The 22,799-nt window shown below is 39.0% G+C and overlaps 1 protein-coding gene across 1 annotated transcript in view; it reads left to right on the top strand.

Annotated features, from left to right (window-relative positions):
* The window catches only part of CERS3 (ceramide synthase 3), a 106,843-nt gene that overhangs the window by 27,866 nt on the left and 56,178 nt on the right, over window positions 1–22,799 (top strand). Inside the window, exons 4-5 of the mRNA XM_019460107.2 lie at window positions 11,027–11,144; window positions 16,412–16,530. Of these exons, the coding sequence (XP_019315652.1) occupies window positions 11,027–11,144; window positions 16,412–16,530 (237 nt within the window). The remainder of the gene's footprint in view (window positions 1–11,026; window positions 11,145–16,411; window positions 16,531–22,799) is intronic.

Genomic DNA, 22,799 nt, shown 5'->3' with positions numbered 1-22,799 from the left:
TCTATTTCAAAAACTGTTATTAGCACATTAACTTTTTTGGAGCAAAAAGAATATTTGAATGTCAAAGTTGGAAAAACTTAAGACAAAACTTGATAAAGATCATTTAGTCCAAGACTAACTGTAATTCAGATCATATGTTTATAACCATTTGCAGGGTCCTTATCTCAAGAGTTAGTTTGACCAACTCTGCTTCATAGACTCTCCAAAAGGTTTTTGTGCAAATAACAACTTTACTTGGGCCAACAATGTGCTATTGCTATCGAGAGGAAGAGGAAGCCCCTGGATACCACTTAAACTTTAGCTGGAAACATTTGCAAATGTTCTTCCTTTTTGACCATTAATTCCACTTTTTACTCACATGTTTGGATTTGTCAAAGAATGCATAAATAAAGTAGGATTTGCCGCTGCACGTCCGATTTAGCAAATTACTTTCTACTACCCTGAACTCCTTGCTTGTCTTGCATAGCATGTGGTGATCTTTGAATTTGGCATCCAGGTCTTCTCCTGATTTGCACTGCTGATTTCCCACTTCTCGGTGGACAGCTCCATTTTTTACATTTTGATCAGGACTAGAACTAGAAAACTCTTTTGGTTGCCAAAGCAGCACAGCTGTGGAGGACCAACTTGCTCTGTCTTAGCCTAAGCTGCTCCAACAATAATCAGGAAGGAATCCAATCCTCTTGTAATTCCTAGGACCATTCTTGCTTCTTCTCAAGGGATTAAGTATAGTCTATGTCATTTTTCCAATCTCCTCATGTAGCTTTAACTCCCAATAATTCACCCTTAGCTTTTTCCATTCACTACAGAAAATGATGTGTTGGTCCACTAGCCTCACATCTCTGTTTGAATGCAATAGAAGTAAGGAAAATCTAACTTGGAAGTGAGATTATGTCTTTTGAAGCATGCGCTTATATCTTTTTCAAGGTTTACCATATAATTTGCATTAGATTAAACCACATATGTCATAAATAAAATATTGCTTACACCTTGCATTTGAATAGAAACTTACAGTTTCACAAGTACATAAAATCACAACTGATGTGATCTCAGTCAAGAAAATAAGAAGTGAGTAACCTGGCCAAGATCGCACAGTTAGTATTCAAGGGGTAGATTTGGGACATAAACTGACATGTTATGACACCAAGTTCAGGGCTGTTGGGTTTTTTTTTTCCCATTATACCAGTACTTCTTGGACTTTCACAGTACAATACTCCTGATGGCAGACAAGAGTTAGTTAGTATCTCTTGAAAATACAGAAAACATAAGCTAGCAAATGTGAAATTTTCTGAACTATCTTAAAAACTCATGTAAATTTGATACTGTTTCAGCATCTCCCACGATATATTTATCACACGAAACCTTTCTTCTTTGGTCCTAGACTGTGTTTATATTACACGTACTCATTCCATGAAGTGACCAGTAGCTGTGATTTGGCTGGTTTATTTTTATCCCTTAGTGCTAGCCAGGAGCCATTTAAGATCAGAAAGTGATGTCCCTTCCTAGAATAACAAGAACGGAGAGAGAGAATTGATAAAGAACGAAGAAGTAGATCATTTGAAAGGGACTGACATTTGCTTTGTATTTTGGACTCCTTTTCCTTCTAAGTTTTAGCTTGTGGCATATATGTATGTGCATGTTGTTGTTGCTGACTGGGGTTCGTAGTGGGGAGTCCAGCACAGCACTTTCTAACCAGTTTTTCCAGACTCTTCTATGCATTCCTTTATGTGTCTGAAATGTGATTTAAAGGGGATCTGAGCCACTCAAATTTAAATACTTGTGGAATAAACACATTGTCTCAAAGTAAATTGTGGTCCCAGAAGGGTCAAGGCAAGGACGGAGGTGGTAAAGTCAAAAGGTAATCTTTTTTCTTTCATTTAATTGTGCCTTGAATACACTCCCCATTTCTACCATTTCTACTGAGCAACATAAGCTCATGATGGGCTAATATGTCCTCATTCTTCAAAGAAGGAAAGGTGGAATGACCCATCTGTAGCAATTTCCAAGAGTTGAAGAAGGATTGTTATTAACTGTCCTAAATTGAAATCGTCTCAAAATATGTACATTAGACTCAAATGTTATCTGAGACTTACATTGCTCCAGATATTTTGTTCTCTCATATAAACCCCGGCTTGGGGCACCTGGGTGGCTCGGTCGGTCGAGCGGCCAACTCTGGCTCAGGTCATGAGCTTACAGTCAGTTAGTCTGTGAGTTCGAGCCCCACCTCAGGCTCTGTGCTGACAGCTCAGAGCCTGGAGCCTGACTTGAGTTCTGTGTCTCCCTCTCTCTCTCTGCACCTCCTCCACTCGCACCCTGTCTCTCTCTCTCTCTCTCAAAAATAAATAAACATTAAAAAAAATTTTTTAATAAATAAAATAAACCCCGGCTTAAACTCTGTTCAAAGAGCCTTTGAATCCTTCGTTAGCAACTGGGAATCGACCATAATTATGCCAGTGGGTTATTGTTTCTGTTTAGGAGAAGTATTTAATTTTTTTATGTTTATTTATTTTTGAGAGAGAGAGAGAAAGCAGGGGAGGGGCAGAGAGAGAGGGAGACACAGAATCCAGAGCAGGCTCCAGGCTCTGAGCTGGCAGCACAGAGCCCTACATGGGGCTCCAACTCACAAACTGCGAGATCATGACCTGAGCCGAAGTTGGACGCTTACTGAGTCACCCAGGTGCCCTGTGGTTAAGGAACAGTATTTAGACTTCACATGCTTAATATCTGCCTAGGGCTGCCTTCCTTTTATTCTATAAAAGAATATTGAAAAAAGGGGAGGGGGATCTCAAATTGCTAGGCTTTTGGCTCCCAGGCAACTGATGAAGTGCCAGATGAAGAGGGGGCTGTCTGGGTGTCTGCATGGGGCCATCTGAAGGCTCAGTTCTGCAATAGTAGCAAACCTGAGAGACTCATTCCTTGGCAATTAACCTAACATTGAACCGTTTACATGGGAGCAGAAGTTCACATTCTTTTTTCTTCCTCTTGGACATTTTTTTTTATATTCCATATCCATAAAATGAAAGTTCAGGCAAGTTAATCTCTAAGGTATTTCTAGAGTTAAGACCTGTCTCCCTTCTCTTTTCAGTTTATCAAATATTTTTATACTCCATTCTTTTCTCCTTTTTCAAAACAGAGTTTTAAATTAAGTACCTCTTCATAATTATTTACACTTACATCAGATGAAGTGATTGATTTTCCAGATTTATTTGAAAAGGAAAGATAATGCTAAAATAGAAAACTATATACTTCCTGTGTTTCGTCAAAAATGTTATTTCTGTCCTTGAAACCTGGGCATCTTAAAAAAAACGAGACCATATTTCTCTTTTTTGGTTAAATTGATAATTTTAATACAGGTGGGTTCCTCAGATCAGCAAGTGTGCTATGGATATGTATATTCACCGATTGTATATATTTATCCATATACTAATCTCCCACATGACCCTCTAGAGTGGAATGTTACACTTTATTCGGCTTTGAGGTTGGTTGTATTCCTTTACTGCATAAAGCTTTTTTTGGCTCAATTCTGCTTTGCTTTTAAAATTGTTCCTAATTTCTTCATTTCTAACATTTGAAAGAGCATTGAGTGACTCTGACTGAGAACATTACCATATTAAAACATTGTATATTTGTGTTATTCTATTAGTAAAAACAATGAATGTTTCCCTCCCAATAAAACGTTTCAACTCATAGGTTGGACAAATGAACGAATTCCATTATTTATCCAAAACCTTGTCAAATATGTATTTGGAGACTTTGTTAGTTTCAAGGACATCTTAGTTTTTGTTTGATTTGGACATTTTATGTGAAGGGAAAATTAATCATAGTTCTCAAATCATAGCATTCTCTCTTTGGTCTGTGTAAGACCTCTTGACTGATTGATTTGAATTAACTCTTTTCATTAATTACCTTTCATCCTTGTTTCCTAGTCCCATTCCTGCCCTCTGGGTTCTAATGGATTTGATGGCTTTTTGTTTGTATGACCCGGCAAAACATGTGCATAAACATAAAGTGCATGTTGTCGTTGGTTGACATAAACGGTATTGTGATGAGACCTCATTTTCTTTCTTCTTTGTAAAAATGCAGACTCGTGTTTTATGATCTATCCACATTGCTCTATGTACATGTGGCGCATACTTAGTTTGTTTTTCTACGTCTCTGAAATGTATGGGCCATTTCCAGGAGAATTCAGTCCACTTGGAAGTTGGATTGGCTTATATATTTTATCAAATTGTTTTAGAAAAAATTTTATTCAACTCCCACGGTCATAAAAAAGTGAATTGAAGAGCTAAATGATCATTCATAACCAAAAATTTCTGGCGTTTAATTAAACACAGAAACCTCTAAGTAAGTACTAAAATAGACTGACCTGGCAGAAGATAGAGCCTTTGTTAGAACTGAAGAAAGAATAGGGACATATCGTTATTTTTTAAGGTCAGCTTTATTGGGGTATGATTTACATATAATAGAGTTCATCCAAAACTTGATGCCTTTTAGCCACTATACAGTCGTGTAACCATCACCACAATTATGACATGGAAGATTTCCATCAGCTTAAAGACTTCCCTGTACCCTGTCTGGTTTATCTTCTCCCTTCCTACTAGCCCCTGGCAATCACTGATATGCTTTCTATCAGCATAATTTGCCTTTTCTATTACTAGAAATGTAATCATGTAGATCATAGTCTTTTGTGTCTGGCTTCTTTCATTGAACATAATGCACTGGAGATTGTTTTCATGTTGTTGTATGTATCAGTGATTCCTTGTCATTGCTGGGTAGTCTTTCAACACTGATACACCACAATTCATTTATCCTTCAACTAATTGTTGGAAATTTGGATTGTTTATAGTTTTTAGCTATTACAAATAAAGGTGCTATGAATATTTGAGTACAAGAATTTATAAGGACACATGTTCTTGTTTCCCTTGGTAAACTGCTAAAGTATTTGCTCTTCAAAAGACATTGTTAATGTATGTCTATACATACATACAATGGATTTTTATTCATTAATAAAAAGGAATAAACTCCAAATATATCTCCAAATACAAATGGACCTCAAAAACATTAAGTTCAGTGAAAGGAGCCAGATATAAGCAATCACATATTATTTTATGATTCCATTACATTAAATATCCAAAAAAGACAAAGTTGTAAAGGCAGAAAATAGATTAGTGATTTCCTGGGGCAGGGGTGAGAGGGAACAAGATTAACAGTAAATATGCATAAGGGATTAGATCGGGACAATGAAAATCTTCTAAAGCTGATTTGTGATGATGATTCTAAACTTGGTAAATTTACTTAAAAAAACACTGAATAGTATATTTGGAAAAGGTGAATTATATGATATGCAAAAATGCCTTAATGGTTATTATTTTTTTAATGTTTATTTATTTTTGAGAGCCAGAGTGTGAGTGGGGGAGGGGCAGAGAGAGAGAGAGAGAGAGAGAGAGAGAGAGACAGCCAGAATCTGAAGCAAGCTCCAGGCTCTGAGCTGTCAGCACAGAGCCCAAAGTGGGGCTCAAACTCATGAACCCTGAGCCGAAGTTGGATGCTCAACCGACTGAGCCACCCAAGGACCCCGCCTTTGTGGTTATTTTTAAAAATGTAAATAGAAGGAAAAGACAAGCCACAGCCTGGGAGAAAATATATGCAAAACATGTATCTAATGAGGGACTAAAATTCAGAATATATAAAGAACTCTTATAATTAAATTATAATAAACAAAAAAATTACTTGATTTTTAAAATGGCAGAAGGCTTGAATAGATAATTCACCAAGGATATACAAATGGCAAGTAAACACATGAAAAGGTGTCCAATATCCTTAGTCATTAGCAAATGCAAATTAAAACCACTACACCCTGGAAATTAACAAAAATGTCAAAGTTCCTCTAAAAATTCTGTCTTCCCTAAAGGCAATCAGAAAACTAGCAAAAATTGTCAAAATAAACTTTTCAGAATTCATAATTAACAATCCAGGGATTGTTATTTAAGAAAAACAACTGACTCTTGGAAGGAATAGCAAGCTTTGTGGCATATTAACTTCCCTATTTCTATCCTTCCTTTCCACCTCTGTGATAGCCTTGAAAAACCAACAACCTGTAATTTCAGTGGAAACCATCACCTTGGCAGCCATTGAAGGGAGCAGAAGAGAGTTAGAGCTCCTTCAAAGCATCATTACCAGAGAATTATCCTTACCTGACCTGTCTTGTGGTTGCCTAGAATACAGTACTTACAAGGCTGTTGTACTGGATCTGACTCAGAAAAGTCTTTCCTTGAGGGTGCTTGTCTAAAACAAGTAGAGGCAATAGTTTAACTTTGAAACTGCCTGAGGTAGTAGATAACAATTGGGACAAACAATAGATTAAGCAAAATACTTAAAAAGGAAAACTGGAAAGGTTCCTGGGTGGCTCAGTTGGTTAAGCATCCAACTCTTGATTTCAGCTCAGGTCAGGACATCCCAGTTGTGAGATTGAACCCCACATTGGGGTTCCCACTGAGTGTGGAGGTACTTAAGATTCTGTCTCTTTCCCTCTTCCTCTCCCTCTCCCTCTGCCTCTCCCCTCCCCCCCCCGTCAAAAATAAAATAATAAAAAATAAAGTAAAATAAAATAAAATAAAATGGAAAATGAGATGTCCATAGAGGGCTTTGAAAAGATCGGACATATTCTTGGAAATCAGAAGGCCACTTGAAGTTGTAGAGCTTTGAGTATGCCCAGGGCTATCCACGTGCCCAGGAAAGATCTGAGAAGGCCCTTAGCTCTCACCTCTGGATGATCTTGAGGCTCTGTGCAAAAAGAAAGTGAAGGCTAAGGCAAAGTTGGCAACTGCCTAGCTGAGTGCTGAAGGGGTGTCCCAAAATGTATGCAGAGCTCCTTGGCAAAGACTGAGAGAATTAATGGTTCCAGGCATTTAAGGAAATCTATGTCCAATCATGAAATGATATCTAAGCTAATCCAATAGAGACTCCACTGCCCAAACATGACGAAGAATACAGACTTCACAGATCAGTTCAAAAGAGGAACTAGGTAAACAAATGGACAATGATAACAAACAGCAAAACAAACAAACTCTGAGGAGAGGGACAGTTTCGTTTCTAGAATTGACACATCATATTATTTAACATGTCTGATTGTCAACAAAACTTATAAGGCATGTAAAGAAACAAGGAAGAATGGTTCATGCACAGGAAAAAAATAGTAATCAGCAGAAAGTGTCCCCTACAAAGCCTAGATGTTGGACTTACTAGACAAAAACTCTAAATCAGCTATTTTAAATATGTTCAAAGAACTAGAGAAAACCATGCTTGAGAACTAAAGGAGGGAATGAGAACAATGTCCCACCAAATCAAGAATATCAATAAAAAGATTATAGTTAGAAATTATAAAAGAAATAAGAAATTTTGGAGTTGAAAAGTACAATAACTCATGAAAAACTCACTAGAGGAGTCCAACTGCGTATTTGAGCAGGTAGAAGAGTCATCAGTCTGAGTAAGAGAAAGGAAATAAAAGAATGAAAGAAAATGAAGAACCTTGGAGAGATGTGGGATACCAGGAAGCATAACGACATATGCATAATGGAAGTTCCAGAAGAAGGGAGAAAATGAATAGGATAGAAAATATTTGAGGAAATATGGCCCAAAATTTCCCCAAATTTGATGACAAACATTAATATACACATCCAAGAGGCTAAACAAATTCCAGGTAGGGTAAATTTAAAGAGATCAGCAGCTAGATACATCACAGTCAAAAGACAAAGACAATGAATCTTGAAAGCTCAAGAGGAGCATCTATCATATACAAGAGATCTTCAATAAGATTAAGAGTCGATGTCTTATCAGCAACCATAGAAGCCAAAGGCAGTTGGAAGACATATAAAAAGTGCTGAAATGAAAAAAAAAAGATACTGTCAACTGAACAAGCTATCTTTCAAGATGGAAGAAAAATTAAGACATTCTCTGATGAACAAAAACTGGAAGAATTTGTTGCTTCCAGAGCCATCCTACAAGATATATTAAAGGAAATCCTTCAGACTGAAATTAGAGGACAGAAGACAGTAACTTGAATCCACAGGAAGAAATAAAAAGCACTTCCAGTAAAGTCACCTACATAAGAAATAAAAAGGGGGCGCCTTAGTGGCCTAGTTGGCTAAGTGTGCAACTCTTGATTTCATTTCAGGTCATGATCTCACTGTTCCATGAGTTTGAACTCCTCATTGGGCTCTGCGCTGACAGTGTGGAGCCTGCTTGGGATTCTCTCTCTCCTGTCCCTCTGCCCCTCCCTGCCCTCAAAATAAATAAATAAACTTAAAAAAAAAAGAAATAAAAAGAAAGTATACACACAGTTTTAATTTATAACACATTTTCCTCCTATCTGATTTAAAAGACAACTGCATAAAACTGAAATCATGAATCTGTGTTGATTAGTATATAATTTATAAATGTATGATTTATATGATAATAACAGCACAGAGAGGGGAGGTAATGAAGCTTTTGTATATTGCTGAAATTATTTTGGTATTAATCTGAACTATGATGTTATAAATGAAAATGCCAATTGTAATCCCTAGGTTAACCACTAGGAAAAATAATTTAAAAGAAGAATATTTTAAGGAAGAGAGAATTAAAAATATACACTTAAATATCTAACACAAAAGGAGATAGCTTATGGAAGAATAGAGAAATAACAGACATAAGATATATAGAAAACAAATAACAAAATAACAGACCTAAATCCTGTTTTATCAGTAATTAAATATAATTTGCATTAATGTAAATACTTAAGTATTTAATGTAATTAAATACTCCAACTAAAAGGCATAGATAGGAGAGATGGATAGAAATACATGATCCAACTATATGCTTTCTAGAAGAAACACACTTGAGGTTCAAGGACATAAATAGGTTGAAAGTAAAAGTATGGAAAAAGTAAGCAAACAGTAAACAAAAGAGACTTGGAGTGGCTGTACTAATATCAGACAATTTAGACTTTCATAGATTTTTAAATTGTTACTGGAGACAAGGACATTTTATAATGTAAAAGGGTAAATATATCAAGATGATATAATAATTATAAACATATATGCACCTAACAACAAAGTTGTGAAATACATGAAGCAAAAACTGACAGAATTGAAGGGAGGAATAGACAACAAATAGCTGTGAATGTCTATATCTCACTTTTTAAAGTATTTATTTATTTCTTTATTTAGAGACAGCGCAAAGTGGGGGAGGGGCAAAAAGAGAGGGGGACAGAGGATCTAAAGCAGGTTCTATGCTGACAGCAGAGAGCCCAGTATGGGACTTGAACCCACAAACTGTGAGATTATGACCTGACTGGAAGTCCAACCCTTAACCGGCTAAGCCACTCAGGTGCTCCTATATCTCACTTTTAATAATGCATAGAATTAGGGGAGAGATTAAAAAGGAAATAGAAGACTTGATCAGCACTATAAACCAACTTGGTCAACACTACAGACATCTGTAGAACATAGCACCCAATAACAATGGAAGACACATTCTTCTCATGTGCACAAGGAGCATTCTCTAGGATAAACCATATGTTAGGCCATAAAACAAGTCTCAATAATGTAAAAAAATGGAAATCATACCAAGTATGTTTTCCAATCACAATGAAATGAAATTAGAAGTCAGTAGCAGAAAGAAATTGGGAAATGAGCAAATATGTGGCAATTGAACAGCATACTTCTAAATAACCAATGAGTTAAAGGAGGAATCATGGTAAATTAGAAAATACTTTGAGATGAATGACAAAGAGAACATAATATCAAAACTTATGAGATGCAGCAAAAAACAGTGAGCAGAAGGAAATTTATAGCTGTGAACACCTATATTAAAAAAGAAGGAAGATCTCAAATCAGTAATCTGACCTTCTACCTTAATAAACTAGAAAAGGGACCCTTGGGTGACTCAAGTCATGGCCTCAAAGATCATGAGATTGAGCCTCACATCAGTGTCCTTGCTGTTTTTGGGATTCTTCCTCTCCCTCTGTCTTTGCCCCTCCCCTGCTCACACTCATGCTCTCTCGCTCTCTCTCTCTCTCTGTCTCTCAAAATAAATAAAATAAACATTAAAAAAAAAAGAAGATGCTAGAAAAAAAAGAGCAAACTAAACTTATAGCAAGCAGAAGTTAGGAAATAATAAGGATTAGATTGGAAAGTCAGTGAAAACCAGTACACACCCCATAGAATTGATGAGATTGAAAAGACTGGCAATACCAAGTGTTGGCAGGGATATGGAGTAACTGGAACTCTGGCACTTTACTGGCAGGAATGCAGTGTGGTACAGCCATCTTGGAAAACAGTTTGCCAGTTTCTTATAAAGTTAAGTGTATACTTGTCCTATCAATTCCACTCTGAGATATTTACCCAAGAATCAGGCTATTTTTCTCATAAGTTGGAACTTCAGATAAGAACACAGTAATTCTTTAAGAGAATATCACCAAATAAAACTTTCCAGAACTGCACCTGGGTGGCTCAGTTGGTTAAGCATTCGACTCTTGGTTTCAGCTCGGGCCATGATCTCATGGTTCATGAGTTCAAGCCCCACATTGGACTCAGAGCTGATGGCGCAGAGACTGCTTGGGAATCTCCCTCTCCCTCTTTCCCTGCCCTTCCCCTGCTCGTGCTCTCTCTGTCTCTCAAAATAAATAAATAAACTTAAAAATATAATAAAATTATTCATTTTAATCCCTAGGAGTCTTAAAACGAAACTCTAAGTGAAATGGCTTATCCTAATTCCTGGATCTTATATATAAATATATTTGGGTTTACATAAAGTAGATTTGAGAACAGCATGCAACTTATTTTTTTAAGTTATTGCTTGTATAAGAGGGTCTCAAAATTTGCTCTCCTTGAACTTCTTTGTCAGCCAGAGGTTGGTTGTAGATAGCCCAAGAATAACATGACCCAATGACTGGTCCTTCATTTGGAACCTAAAGTTACAGCTTGAGTTTTCTGGTGTCATTGTGGGTTCATTCTCAGATTTTGGACTTACTTTCTTTCATATTTTGTAGGTTTATCGCCATGCCTCTAGCAAAAGCATTTGGCATTAAAGAGGAAGTTAGAAAGAAGATTATACCAAATACCATCTTAGAGAATTTTTTCAAATGTTCCACAAGGCAACCATCTCAAGTAAGTACAAAGTCTTTGTTTTGGGATTAAAAAAAACCAAAAAAAAAAACAACTTCTTTCTTAATGTTTCAGTCACCAGTGGTTTACCTCATCTGTACAAGATATCTGTTCCAGTTAACCATTAAATGATTTGATTCATTTGGATTTTTTTCCCTCTATTGAGGGCATATGTTATACGCTTGGAATGCATTCCAAACATAATATAAAATGACAAGTAAATATTATAATATAAAATAACCAATGTTCGTAGCTGAACTATTGTTTTCAACTAAAGTGTTTAACAATCAATGCCATAATTTAGGTATAAAGATCAAAATTAAATTTTGGAGGGTAGATATGCCAAGTATACTAATATATACACAAAGTACAAAATATACTTATACAAAAGTACACTAATCACAAAAGACCGTTGTTAAGGCAGAGTAGCTCCTATCTGAGACTTCTGATGATTGTGGCACCATTGATATACATTGCACACATTTTTAAAGTCTTCACTGGGATGGCTTTTGTGAGAAGGGGCACTTTATTTTATCCAAGGCCTCAACACATTCAGAAATGTGCTGTGCTCCTACGATGCCCCAGAGATAGAATTTTTAGGAAAGTCAGAATTCTATTCACAATACAAGATGCACTTAATGAAATGTTGTAGTGCACTGCTTGTGTGCATAACATTAAAAAAAAAAGGTTTTGATGTAATGGCTGTAAAAAAGATAGTGTCTAGGCAAGTCTAGTTTCATTTTCCCACCATAGTTAAAATGAGAGATGGAATACAAATGTTTCAAAAGTGGTACACCCTCTATGATGACTACAGACAGCAATCACCAGTAATTTTGGAAGTCGAGAGTGTATGCTAACACAGTTTAGGATAGGTAGATTTTTTTACACTTTATTTATTTTGAGAGAGAGAGAGAGAGAGAGAACAGGTGAGGGGCAGAGAGAGAATCCCAAGCCAGCTCTGCAGTACGGAGCCTGATGCAGGGCTTGAACCCACGGACCGTGAGATCATGACCTGAGCTGAAGTCAAGAGTCGGTCAATTAACCGAGTGAGCCACCCAGGCGCCCCTAGGATAGGTAGATTTTTAAGGGCGCTGAACTTTATTTGCTGAATTCAGTTTCATGATAACTGTTTCTATTGTTGGTCTGGTGGGCTCCCTGCCCAAAGAAGGCATGTGGAAGTCTGAGCACATAGCATGAGGCATCATGTCCAGAATAGTTCACAGCTAGCCAGCACTGTCTGTAACTTATTCTGCCCTCAGCTTCTGTCCTGGAATTCTTTGTTTTTTCTAAAATGAGGACAGTCTGACAAGCCATTTCCACGTGTTCTTTATTTTCACCTGCTCTAAATGACTGCTGTTGTTTAATTCAGTACTGTTGTTACTACTGGTGATGATAGTGCCCACACATCATTTCACATTTCTTGAAATGTGTTTATGAGAAATTGGGACTCTTTCAGAGAGTCCCTATTATTTTTCTCTCTTTCTGTTTGAGGACAACGAACTTGGGTAATACCTTATATAACACATAAGGAAATGTGCTATGCTACCCATCACTTGATATACTTGTTATAGCAAAACCTTCAGGTCAGCTTCTAGGAAATTTAAAATTATGTAGAAAATTTTATCTTTATCAAGTCTCCCTGCTGTGGAGAGAAAAGAGCCATGTGACAGTTGAAGAAGTACTAACATAACATCTTGCACAATTTTCTGTGCATTGGAGGTATTGTTTTATATATCAATAAGAAAATACTTCTAGAGACTTTTGTTTGCAAGAGGATTCTATCCTAATAATATTAGAGTGTATGAAGCCAGTATTGTCAAGACTGACGTTCAACCAGATTCATCTGTGCTCTAAAACAGAAAATAAATTGCTTCAAATCATGTTCGAGTGCTATTTCTAGATGCAATTTATTAAGCAGATATCTGTAGAAATGATGGGATAATAAAATTAAGTTGTTCCCAGATTTGAGAAGATTCCAGTATGAGAGCAGGGACTTTCTTTTGCTCACTGCCGAATCTCCAACATCTAGAATGGTGCATGGCACTTGTGAATAGAGGCCCACTAAATATTTTTGAATGCCTGAGTATATAAAACTTTTATAACAGTCAAACTAGACCCAGAACTCTTTCAGTCATCAAGCAAATAGGATATAGTGCTGCAGCATAGCAGTATATGTCCTACTGTGGACCAACCAACAGCATTTGAAGCATGTCCTCTGTTTCGAGGAATCAATTCTTGCTTGCAAAGTATTTCAGAAGTAAAGGAATGCTTTTTCTTAAATGATTTTCAGCCCATGGTGTCCTTTCTGGGTTCAGCCATAATCTCTGGCACTGATGTAGCACAGGATAGTTTGCACAGCACGTTTTCCCTCAGGAGCCCCCAGATCCTGTAACCATCCCCGTGAGGTGATGCAGGAAGCAAGCACTTATGCTGTTAGCACCCCGTTTCCACAGGGGGTCAGAGGAAGTGCTCCGGGCTACCCAGCGATGAAGTAGCAGAACTGGGTCCTCTGCTCTCAGTTCCCTGCCATATTTTGTTATGGAAATACTGTGTTCTTGCTTCCTGTGAGGGAGTTTGATGTGCGTGGGGCTCGTGGGCTAGGGAATCTAGACTTCCAGAGTTGTCCAGCACGAGGTCCTCGCTGTGAGAGCAGAGGGATTGGACAAAAAGGCCAAAGATGTCCATCTCCAGATGTGTTCCTGCGCCTCCATTCAGTTCGCACCGCAAGAGGGGGACTTAACAGTGCAAATGTCCGGTCACCCCCAAGATAGATCCCCAACAAAGCCCCCCTTGATGTGAGCCTAGCCACATTTTCCCTCCTTTCCTCTTCCTATGTTTCTACCCAGCCAGACTTCTTTCTGTTCCTCAGGCTTCCCTGTGCATCCACACTCTCATCTCCAGATGACCTCACGTGCTGGACCCTCTGCCAGGACACTTCCCTTCTTTATCCTCTCCTTCTCAGGGCATTTTTCAGGGTCCAGCGTATGTGTGACTTCCAGGAACTGCTTACACAGAGTTAGGTCCCGTGGTATCCTAATCTTCCCCTGTCTTAGCACTCTTGATATTTGATTGGAATTCTTTTGTTTTATTTTCTTACTTCCTCACCAGACAGACTGTACCCTGTGAAAGGGAGGCCCACATCAGGGTTACTCATTTGGACCTCCAATGACTGGCATAAGGCCTGCAAAAAGTAGACACCAATCAATGGTTTTGCCAACTCAGTCTCCTCAAGAGCACAAAAGCAAAACAACAACAAAAAACAACAGCAGGTGAACCCTTAGCCTATAAAAAGAATAGGTATTAGATAGGGCAGTTTACCAGAGTATAATATGGGCTATATCCTGTTTTTGTTTTGTCTTGTTTTCCTTCTTGCAGATTAAATCACAGGTAGCAATTTAGTAGGGACATAGAAGCTGCAATTAGTCTTTTGCCAGTCTTTAGCGTGAGAGCTTCATTTTGAATTTTATCTACTGTTACCTTGTGCGACTGAACAATTATGCGAATTATGCACAACAACATAGCAGAAACTGTATGACTGAACACAGACTATTGGGTGTCCTGCCACTGGGGAGGCTTTGTTCGGCCCTTGCAATGTTGATCCACAATTGGTTTTTTTGTTGGGTTTTTTTGTTTATTTTTTGGTTTTTGGTTTTTTTTTTTAATGTTTATTCATTTTTTGAGAGACAGAGAGCCCAAGCCAAGTGGGGGAGGAACAGAGAGAGAAGGAGACACAGAATCCGAAGCAGGCTCCAGGCTCTGAGCTGTCAGCACAGACGCGGGGCTCAAACCCATAAACTGCGAGATCATGACCTGAGCTGAAGTCAGATGCTTAACCGACTGAGCCACCCAGATGCCCCCAAAATTGGTTTTAAATTTATTTTGATAGGCATCTGGTGGCTCAGTCAGTTAAGCATCTGACTCTTGGTTTGGGCTCAGGTCATGATCTCACAGTTCAAGCCCCACGTTGGACTCTGCACTGACAGTGCAGTCTGCTTGGGATTCTCTCTCTTTCCCTCTTGTTGTGGCCCTTCCCTGCTCGCATGCTTGCTCCCTCTCTCTCTCTCTCTCTCAAAATAAATAAATAAAAATAAAAAAAATTTACTTTGAGGTATTAGTCATCAACATTAAAATCCCTGGTGATTTCACATAAAAGCTCTGTGTGTACACTTGGACTCTGGGAACCATCAGCCAGAGCTTGTTCATGGCCGCACTCTTGGGGGAGGGCATGTGCTTTTCTGTCCACTGCATCTGTAGCTCCTGCTTGTTTCCTCCACACTGAAGCTGAGGGCCAGTATGAAATTTTATTTTTTCTAGTGACGAGAAAATGGAAATATTTCTTGTACTGGTGTTGGAAAATGAAAGATCAAGAGAGCAGGTGTTTCAGAAAATTACAGAGCTAATTTCTCCGTGCTGGCTGAAAGAACTGTGGGTTTAATGTATAAAACCTGCCTGTGTGAAAAGAATACAACTTCCAATCCCACCACGAAACAGACCTGGTCCACTCAATCATGTTTGTTTCTTGTCTGGCCCAAGGAGAACTTCGAGTTTATGACCTTTGGGCTAATCGATCATCCATATTATTTCCAGATTTAAATAATAATTTCTGCCTCCCAGAAGAGAAGCCATCATCACTATTATATTCTGCAATCTTTACTTTTTTTTATGATTGGTATTATTTTGAACTCATTTGAAATAGGCTCTACATCTGATTAAATGTGAAAGTGATGGCCAACACCTGTTTGTGTCTTTCCTGTATTATCTTTTGGAGCCATCAGAAAGATCGTGTGAAAGAACAGAAAGTGCATTACCCTAAGTTCTTGTCCTTGCTTTCCTATTAACTTTAGGTCTTGGAAAACTTACTAACACGCTTGGTGTTCCAGCTTCTCATAGGAAAGATGAGGCAGTTGGATCTGATCAACATCTAAGCTATGCTTCTCTACCTGGTACCTGGGAAGCCCTCAATAAAACTTTGCTGATTGAGTGAGCTCACATCTGCAGCTTGAATGTATGGGTTGCTGCCAACTTACAGAGAATTGATCGTTTTTAGTAACTCAGAGTGCTGGGATACTAACAGCCTTTTCTTTTTTTTCCTGTGTATGTGTGTGTGTGATTCCATAAGCAAAAGAGGCAAATTCACTGTCCCAAGATCTAACACATGGTCTCTCTCCTCTCCAGTGCACAAACTCTTGTAAGCCAGTTGCACTGTCTCTTGACTGCTGGCCAATATGACTGCTCTTTATCACTTGTTCATTCATTTTATCGCCTTTCAGGCTGATATTTATGGACTGGCGAAGAAGTGTAACTTGACAGAGCGCCAGGTGGAAAGATGGTTTAGGAGTCGGCGGAATCAACAGAGGCCTTGCAGGATGAAAAGATTCCAAGAAGCTTGGTAAGTAGGACAGTTCAAGCTTTTGTAATGTCATGATTTTACATGGAGCAGGATGGTCATTTCAGAAAGAACATTGAAATTGGAGCAAAAGAAGGTTCGAACCCAGCTCTGTCACTGACCAGTTGGGTGTTTTAGGCTAGTCACCCATTGACCTTCTCTGCTTCAGTTTCCTTCTCGATGAAATGGGGCATGCTATGAACTCTCTGAAATGAATAGGACATATTATGTATTCACCTTGAAGTCCAGAAAAACAATACAAATGTCTTAACTGGTGTTTATTTTTTCTAGGGTAGAGGTTGGCCCTACTTCACAAGACTTTATCACCTGTTTCCAAGCACATTCCAATTATTATATCACATTATAAGAGCAGAAAATGAGACGGTGTCTGTTCCTCTGTCTCGCTTGGCTCCTCCCCCACCAGCCCCTCCACCCCTTGCCTGTGGACTCAATGGCCAATTCCTCTGGGTTTCCCAGTTGGTTTTAGCAGGGGAGTCAGGGTAGGCTAGGGTACCAAGTAAGATTTTTCAGAGCTGGCTACTTTGAATATGCTCTGCAGGCAGTGAGGCTGCATTGCACTTATTTTTTGTTTCATTTGGGCTCTGTGGGGGTTTTTTCCCCTCCTGTAGAATTTTGTTGTACTTTGGGTTACTCCCTTGGTGGCAGAAATTGATACCTGTGTGAAAAAGGAACACTAGGTCACCACTCTTACTCTTTTCCTCCTCTTTTTTTTTCCTTTTTTCTTTTTTTTGAGAGAGAGAGAGTGCATGAGTGGGGGAGAGGGGCAGGGAAGAGAGAGAGAGAGAGAGAGAGAGAGAGAGAGAGAGTTTCAAGCAGGTCCCATGACCAGTGCAAAGCCCAATGTAGGGGCCTGATCCCACGACCCTGGGATCATGACCTGAGCCGATATCAAGAGTCAAATGCTTGGGCACCTGGGTGGTTCAGTCGGTTAAGCATCCAACTCTTGGTTTCAGCTCAGGTCGTGATCTCATGACTCATGAGCTCGAGTCCCATGTCAGGCTCTGGACTGGTGGTGCAGAGCCTGCTTCAGATTCTCTCTTCCTCCCCCACTCACTCTGTCTCTGTCTCTCTCAAAATAAATAAATAAACTTTAAAAAAAAGAGAGAGAGATGCTCAACTGACTAAGCCACCTAGGCACCCCCTTTTCCTCTGCTTTGCATCCAGACAAATGCTCATTTATTGGGTTGTGTTTGATTCCACACTGTATACACTAATAGCATCCCTTCCTTCTCCCTGTTTCTTACAGTTCTCTCATTGCCGGTGATTTTTACCAGATATATTATTTTATTTTAATGGTGAAGTGAATAGCGAGCTGATGTAAGAGTGTCAAATAAATAGAGTCTGAGGCTAAGCTTTAATGGCTTCCTTCAGTTTACCTGGATATTCCTGACTGATGTGATCTGGCTGTGATGCTGATCGTGTGTAGGAGTACAGCCCACGTCTTCAGGGTGTCTCAAAACAGTAATTTCTCATCACTGGCTTCCAATGGAAGTTCAATGTGAATGTCCTGGTTTGTTTTCTTTTCTTTTTTCTTAAGTGTTTATTTATTTTTGAGAGAGAGAGAGAGAGAGAGAAAGAGAGAGAGAGAGAATGAACGGGGGAGGGGCAGAGAGAGGGGGAGACACAGAATCCAAAGCAGGTTCCAGGGTCTGAGCTGTCAGCATAGAGCCCAATGCGGGGCTTGAACTCACAAACCGTGAGATCATGATCTGAGCTGAAGTCAGACACTTAACCGACTGAGCCACCCAGGCACCCCTCCTGGTTTGTCTTCTAACTAGCTCTTTGATTTTTAGCTCTTGAGAGATTAATATTGTTGCTACTGATGTCAGCTTGGCATGACAGAATCTCTTTAAACCATTAGTGCAAAACACTAAAAAGTCTCATATTACATATTACATCTTCCTGTTTGCCTACTGTCATTCATTAATTTTTTTCTAGTAAATGATTCTTATCTTAAATAAAGTCCCCAGGCAGGAATTAATTGTCTACTCCTGAGCTGGATCATGTGCCCCTGAAAGTCTGTGGTAATTTCTTATACATTACAGTGCCTTACAGCTTAAATTTTTTTTTAAATGTTTATTTATTTTTGAGACAGAGAGACAGAGAACGTGAGCAGGGGATGGGGAGAGAGAGGGGGAAACACAGAATCCGAAGCAGTCTCCAGGCTCTGAGCTTTCAGGACAGAGCCCCACGTGGGGCTTGAACTCATGAACTGTGAGATCATGACCAGAGTCGAAGTTGGAGGCTTAACTGACTGAGCCACCCAGCTCCCCAACAGTGCTGACTTACAGTTTATAAATAATTTTGCAGCCTCCCACCAATGGTGTGAAACAATCAGGAAAGGTGGAGCTAGCTCTGTGTAAGAAATGAAAATGTTTTCAACTTACACAGTGCCTTATGTCAATGAAATCTCAATAAAAATGGAGAGGAAAAGAAAAAGAAATGAGAAACTACAGGTCCATCTTCTTAAAGGAATTTGCTTGTGATAACCTAGCTGTTGGCCGGGCTACTGCACTCATATCTTTTGACTCCTTTTGTGGTATTCTTTCTGCTCCATGGTACTGCCCCTTGACACCTAATGCTTACCTCTTAGCAAGGAGAAACCCACCATATCAGCTAACTGGTTGGGTCAACAAGACCTAACACTTGGGAATCTGGCTGTCAATTAGCCTGCTGAAAGTCAGCCTAATAATTCAGGCCATGGAAGGGAATTTCAAATTGTCAACTATTCATCAGTCAGGCAAAGGAGAGGGTTATGTTGACAGTCTTCTCTGTATGTGGCACTCTCCCACATTGGGTGGAGTTCTAGATTTTAGGAGGGAAATAAAAGTGGAAGGCCTGGTCACTCGCCTTACACAGCTAATCAGGGAGACAAGACTATCGCTTAGGAAACCACAACATCCATCCAGTGATTCCACCCCGATGGTGCATGAGCCTGTATACCTGTAGTTCATGGTCATGTTTAGATGCATTGAGGGCATTCAGAGGAGATGGTGTCAGTAAGCCTGGATACGTTAGAGAAAGGGAGGTCAGACCAAGAGGAATGAGTTGGGATTTCCATGAGAAAAGAAATCAGGATTGGAGAGTAGCATGTTTCAAGTAAGGCAAAGACACAAAGCAGGAAATTCTACAATGTGTTCAGGAAGTAGGAGAGGGCCAACAAATAAAATTTAAGCTTTACCTTCTTCTTTAGAAATGTCACAAATTTCCTCTAAGTCAGAACACTGCTATTATAGACTAAATAAATAGACGAAAGCAAAATGCCAAGCTATTTAATTACACTTTATTGCACCAGCTATGGGATGTGCTATGGGAATCATACGAAGAGATACTTAGCCCCAGGCATTTTGGAAATCTCAGGAAATTTATTTCCCAACACCAAGCTTTTACAAATTATTCTCCAACAGGCAGAAACTCCTCTATAATATCATGATGAACACCTTAAGTTTACTGTATTGTTTCCTTGGTTACTTTCTTTTTTTTTTTATTGAGGTATAGTTGACATATAATATTAGATTAGTTTCAGCTGTACAACATGGCGACTTGACATTTATATACATTCCAAAGTGATCACAACAATAAATCTAGCAACCATCTGCCACCATATAAAGTTGTTACAGTATTATTAACTACATTCCCTATGCTGCACATTGCATCCCCGAGTTTTACACACTTAATAACTGGTAGTTTGTACCTTTTAATCTCCTTCCTTTATTTCACCCATTCCCCTATACCCTCCCCTCTGGCAGACACCAGGTTGTTGTCTGTATCTGTGAGTCTGTTTCTGTTTTGTTTTATTTGTTCATTTGCTGTGGGTTTTTTTTTTTTTTTGATCCTACATCTAAGTGAAATCATATGGTATTTGTCTTTCTCTGTATGACTTATTTCACTTAGTATAATACCTTCTAGGTCCATCCACATTGTCACAAATGACAAGATTTCATTTTCATACATGTTCCACTGTGTATGTGTGTGTGTGTGTGTGTGTGTGTATATATATATATATATATATATATATATATATATATATATATATTCCATGTGCCCATGGACACATTCCATTGTGTCCATATATATCACATCTTCTTTATCCAGTCATCTGTTGATGGGCACTAGGTTGCTTCCATATCTTGGCTATTGTACCTCGTTACTTTTTAAAATAATGACCCCTAAGTCCTGTTCCTCAGAATTCAGGGTTTTAATCCACACTGCATCCTTTATTTTTAAAGCAAATTCCATATTACCTGACCACTTTTTAAAATAAGCATTTCCATCTAGCGGTGGGAAGTTTATTATGAAAATACCAGGTGATTCCCAGTACTCAATACCTGGAGCATTCCTCTGGCTGGGTGGGCTGCCATCTTGCCTTAGCTGACCCTGGGGCTGGTCCCTGCCTGCTCCACTGGGCCTTGCCCATTCCTGAGCCCTGTCACTGCCCTTGTCAGCTTCTGTTGCCATTGCCCGAATTTACTCTGTCCAGTCCCCCTGGCTGTACTTACTGTCTGAGCCTGACCAATCAGTTTCTGGATTTCCTCCCCCCCCCCCCCACCCACCCACCACCACCACCAAGAGATCGTTTTCCCTTGCGATTATATTTGTCTGCATCTTTCCTGGGAGAAAGGGAAGTTTTACCAACTATTTCATCTGAAACCAGTGAAACAACAATGATAAGACCTTATCATTTGTCTTATAATTAGTGAAGGGCAGCCGCTCTCAAACTTCTTGGTTTGAAAGTGTCAAAGACCACAAAGAACATTAGCTTGTGTGTGTTATGCCTACCGATATTGGAAATGAAAGCTGAGACATTTATAAAATATGAGAGTACACAAGCACACAGTATATCAGCTCTTAGAGCAAAGATGGCGCCCCACGTCAGGTAGCCTCTGGAAATCACTGTATGCTTGTGAGGGGATGAGTGAAAATGGCAATAACACGGTGGTGGTGTTATGAAAATATTTTGATGCCAGGAATTCCTCGCACACACCTTGAAACCCCTGGGATGGTGTAATGCAACCTGACAAGACCAGTCCAGGAAAATGTTGACACTTGGGTTTTGTGCTTGCATCTGATGGTCACTGCACAGCCTCGGGGAGTTATGTGATCTCTCCCAACCTCTTTTGTCCTTTAGTGGTAGCCACCTTATCTGCCCTTTATCCATAATGAGGAGCTAATTACAGTTCCTAGTCCACAAACGTGAAGATAGAAATGTGATAACACACATGTGCTTAGCACAGTGCTTGGCACAGAGTCAAGAGGTCAGTAGATGTTGGTATATAATGAAATATATGTGCTATGTACCCATCACGGACTTTAATTATTACCAACTGAAGGCAATCCTGTGTCATCTGTGTCCTTGACCTACTTTTCTCTCCTAGCACAGATTGTTTTTTGTGGATAAATTTTTTTTCTTTCAGTTTTACTGAGATACAGTTGACCTACATCACTGTGTAAGTTTAAAGCACACAGTATGATGGTTTGACTTTCGTATATTATGAGATGATTACCACAGTAAGTTTAGTTAATGTCTGTCATCTCATCCAGGTACAAAAAAGAAAAAAAAAGTTTTTTTCCTTGTGATGAGGACACATGTCTACTGTCTTAGCATCTTGTCAGTACACCAGACAGCAGCATCAACTATCATCATCATGTTGTACATCACATCCCCAGTATTTGTTTATCCCATACTGAAAGTTTGTTTTTTTTGACCACCTTCAACCAATTATGACTGACGATTACTTTTTTAAAAAAAAATTTTTAATGTTTATTTATTTTTGAGAGAGAGAGAGAGACAGAGTGTGAGCGGGGTAGGGGCAGAAAGAGGGAGACACAGAATCTGAAACAGCTCCAGGATCTGAGCTGTCAGCACAGAGCCTGATGTGGGGCTCCAACTCATGGACCTTGAGATCATGACCTGAGCCAAACCTCAGATGCTTAACCAATTAAGCCACCCAGGTGCCCCTTGAGGATTACTTTTGACACAAATATCAGACATTATATGACTTCACTATAAATATTTCAGTATGTATCTCTAAGAGATACTCTGTTTTTTTAAACAAAATTGCAACACCAGTATCATACCTCAGAAAAACTGTAATAACAGTAAATATTTAATCAGTGTTCAGATTCCCTTGATTGACTCATAATTTTCTTTACAGTCTGTTTGTTTGAATTGGGATCTTAATAAAACCCACACAGTACAGTTGATTGATATGTCTTTTTAAGTCTCTGTTCATACATGAGGAAAAGATTTT

The sequence above is a fragment of the Panthera pardus genome, unplaced genomic scaffold (genome assembly GCF_024362965.1).
Source record: "Panthera pardus isolate Hobbes unplaced genomic scaffold, ASM2436296v1 HiC_scaffold_24, whole genome shotgun sequence".
NCBI lineage: Eukaryota > Metazoa > Chordata > Mammalia > Carnivora > Felidae > Panthera > Panthera pardus.
The sequence above is the reverse complement of the archived record's forward strand: the minus strand, read 5'-3'. Positions and strand labels throughout refer to the sequence as shown.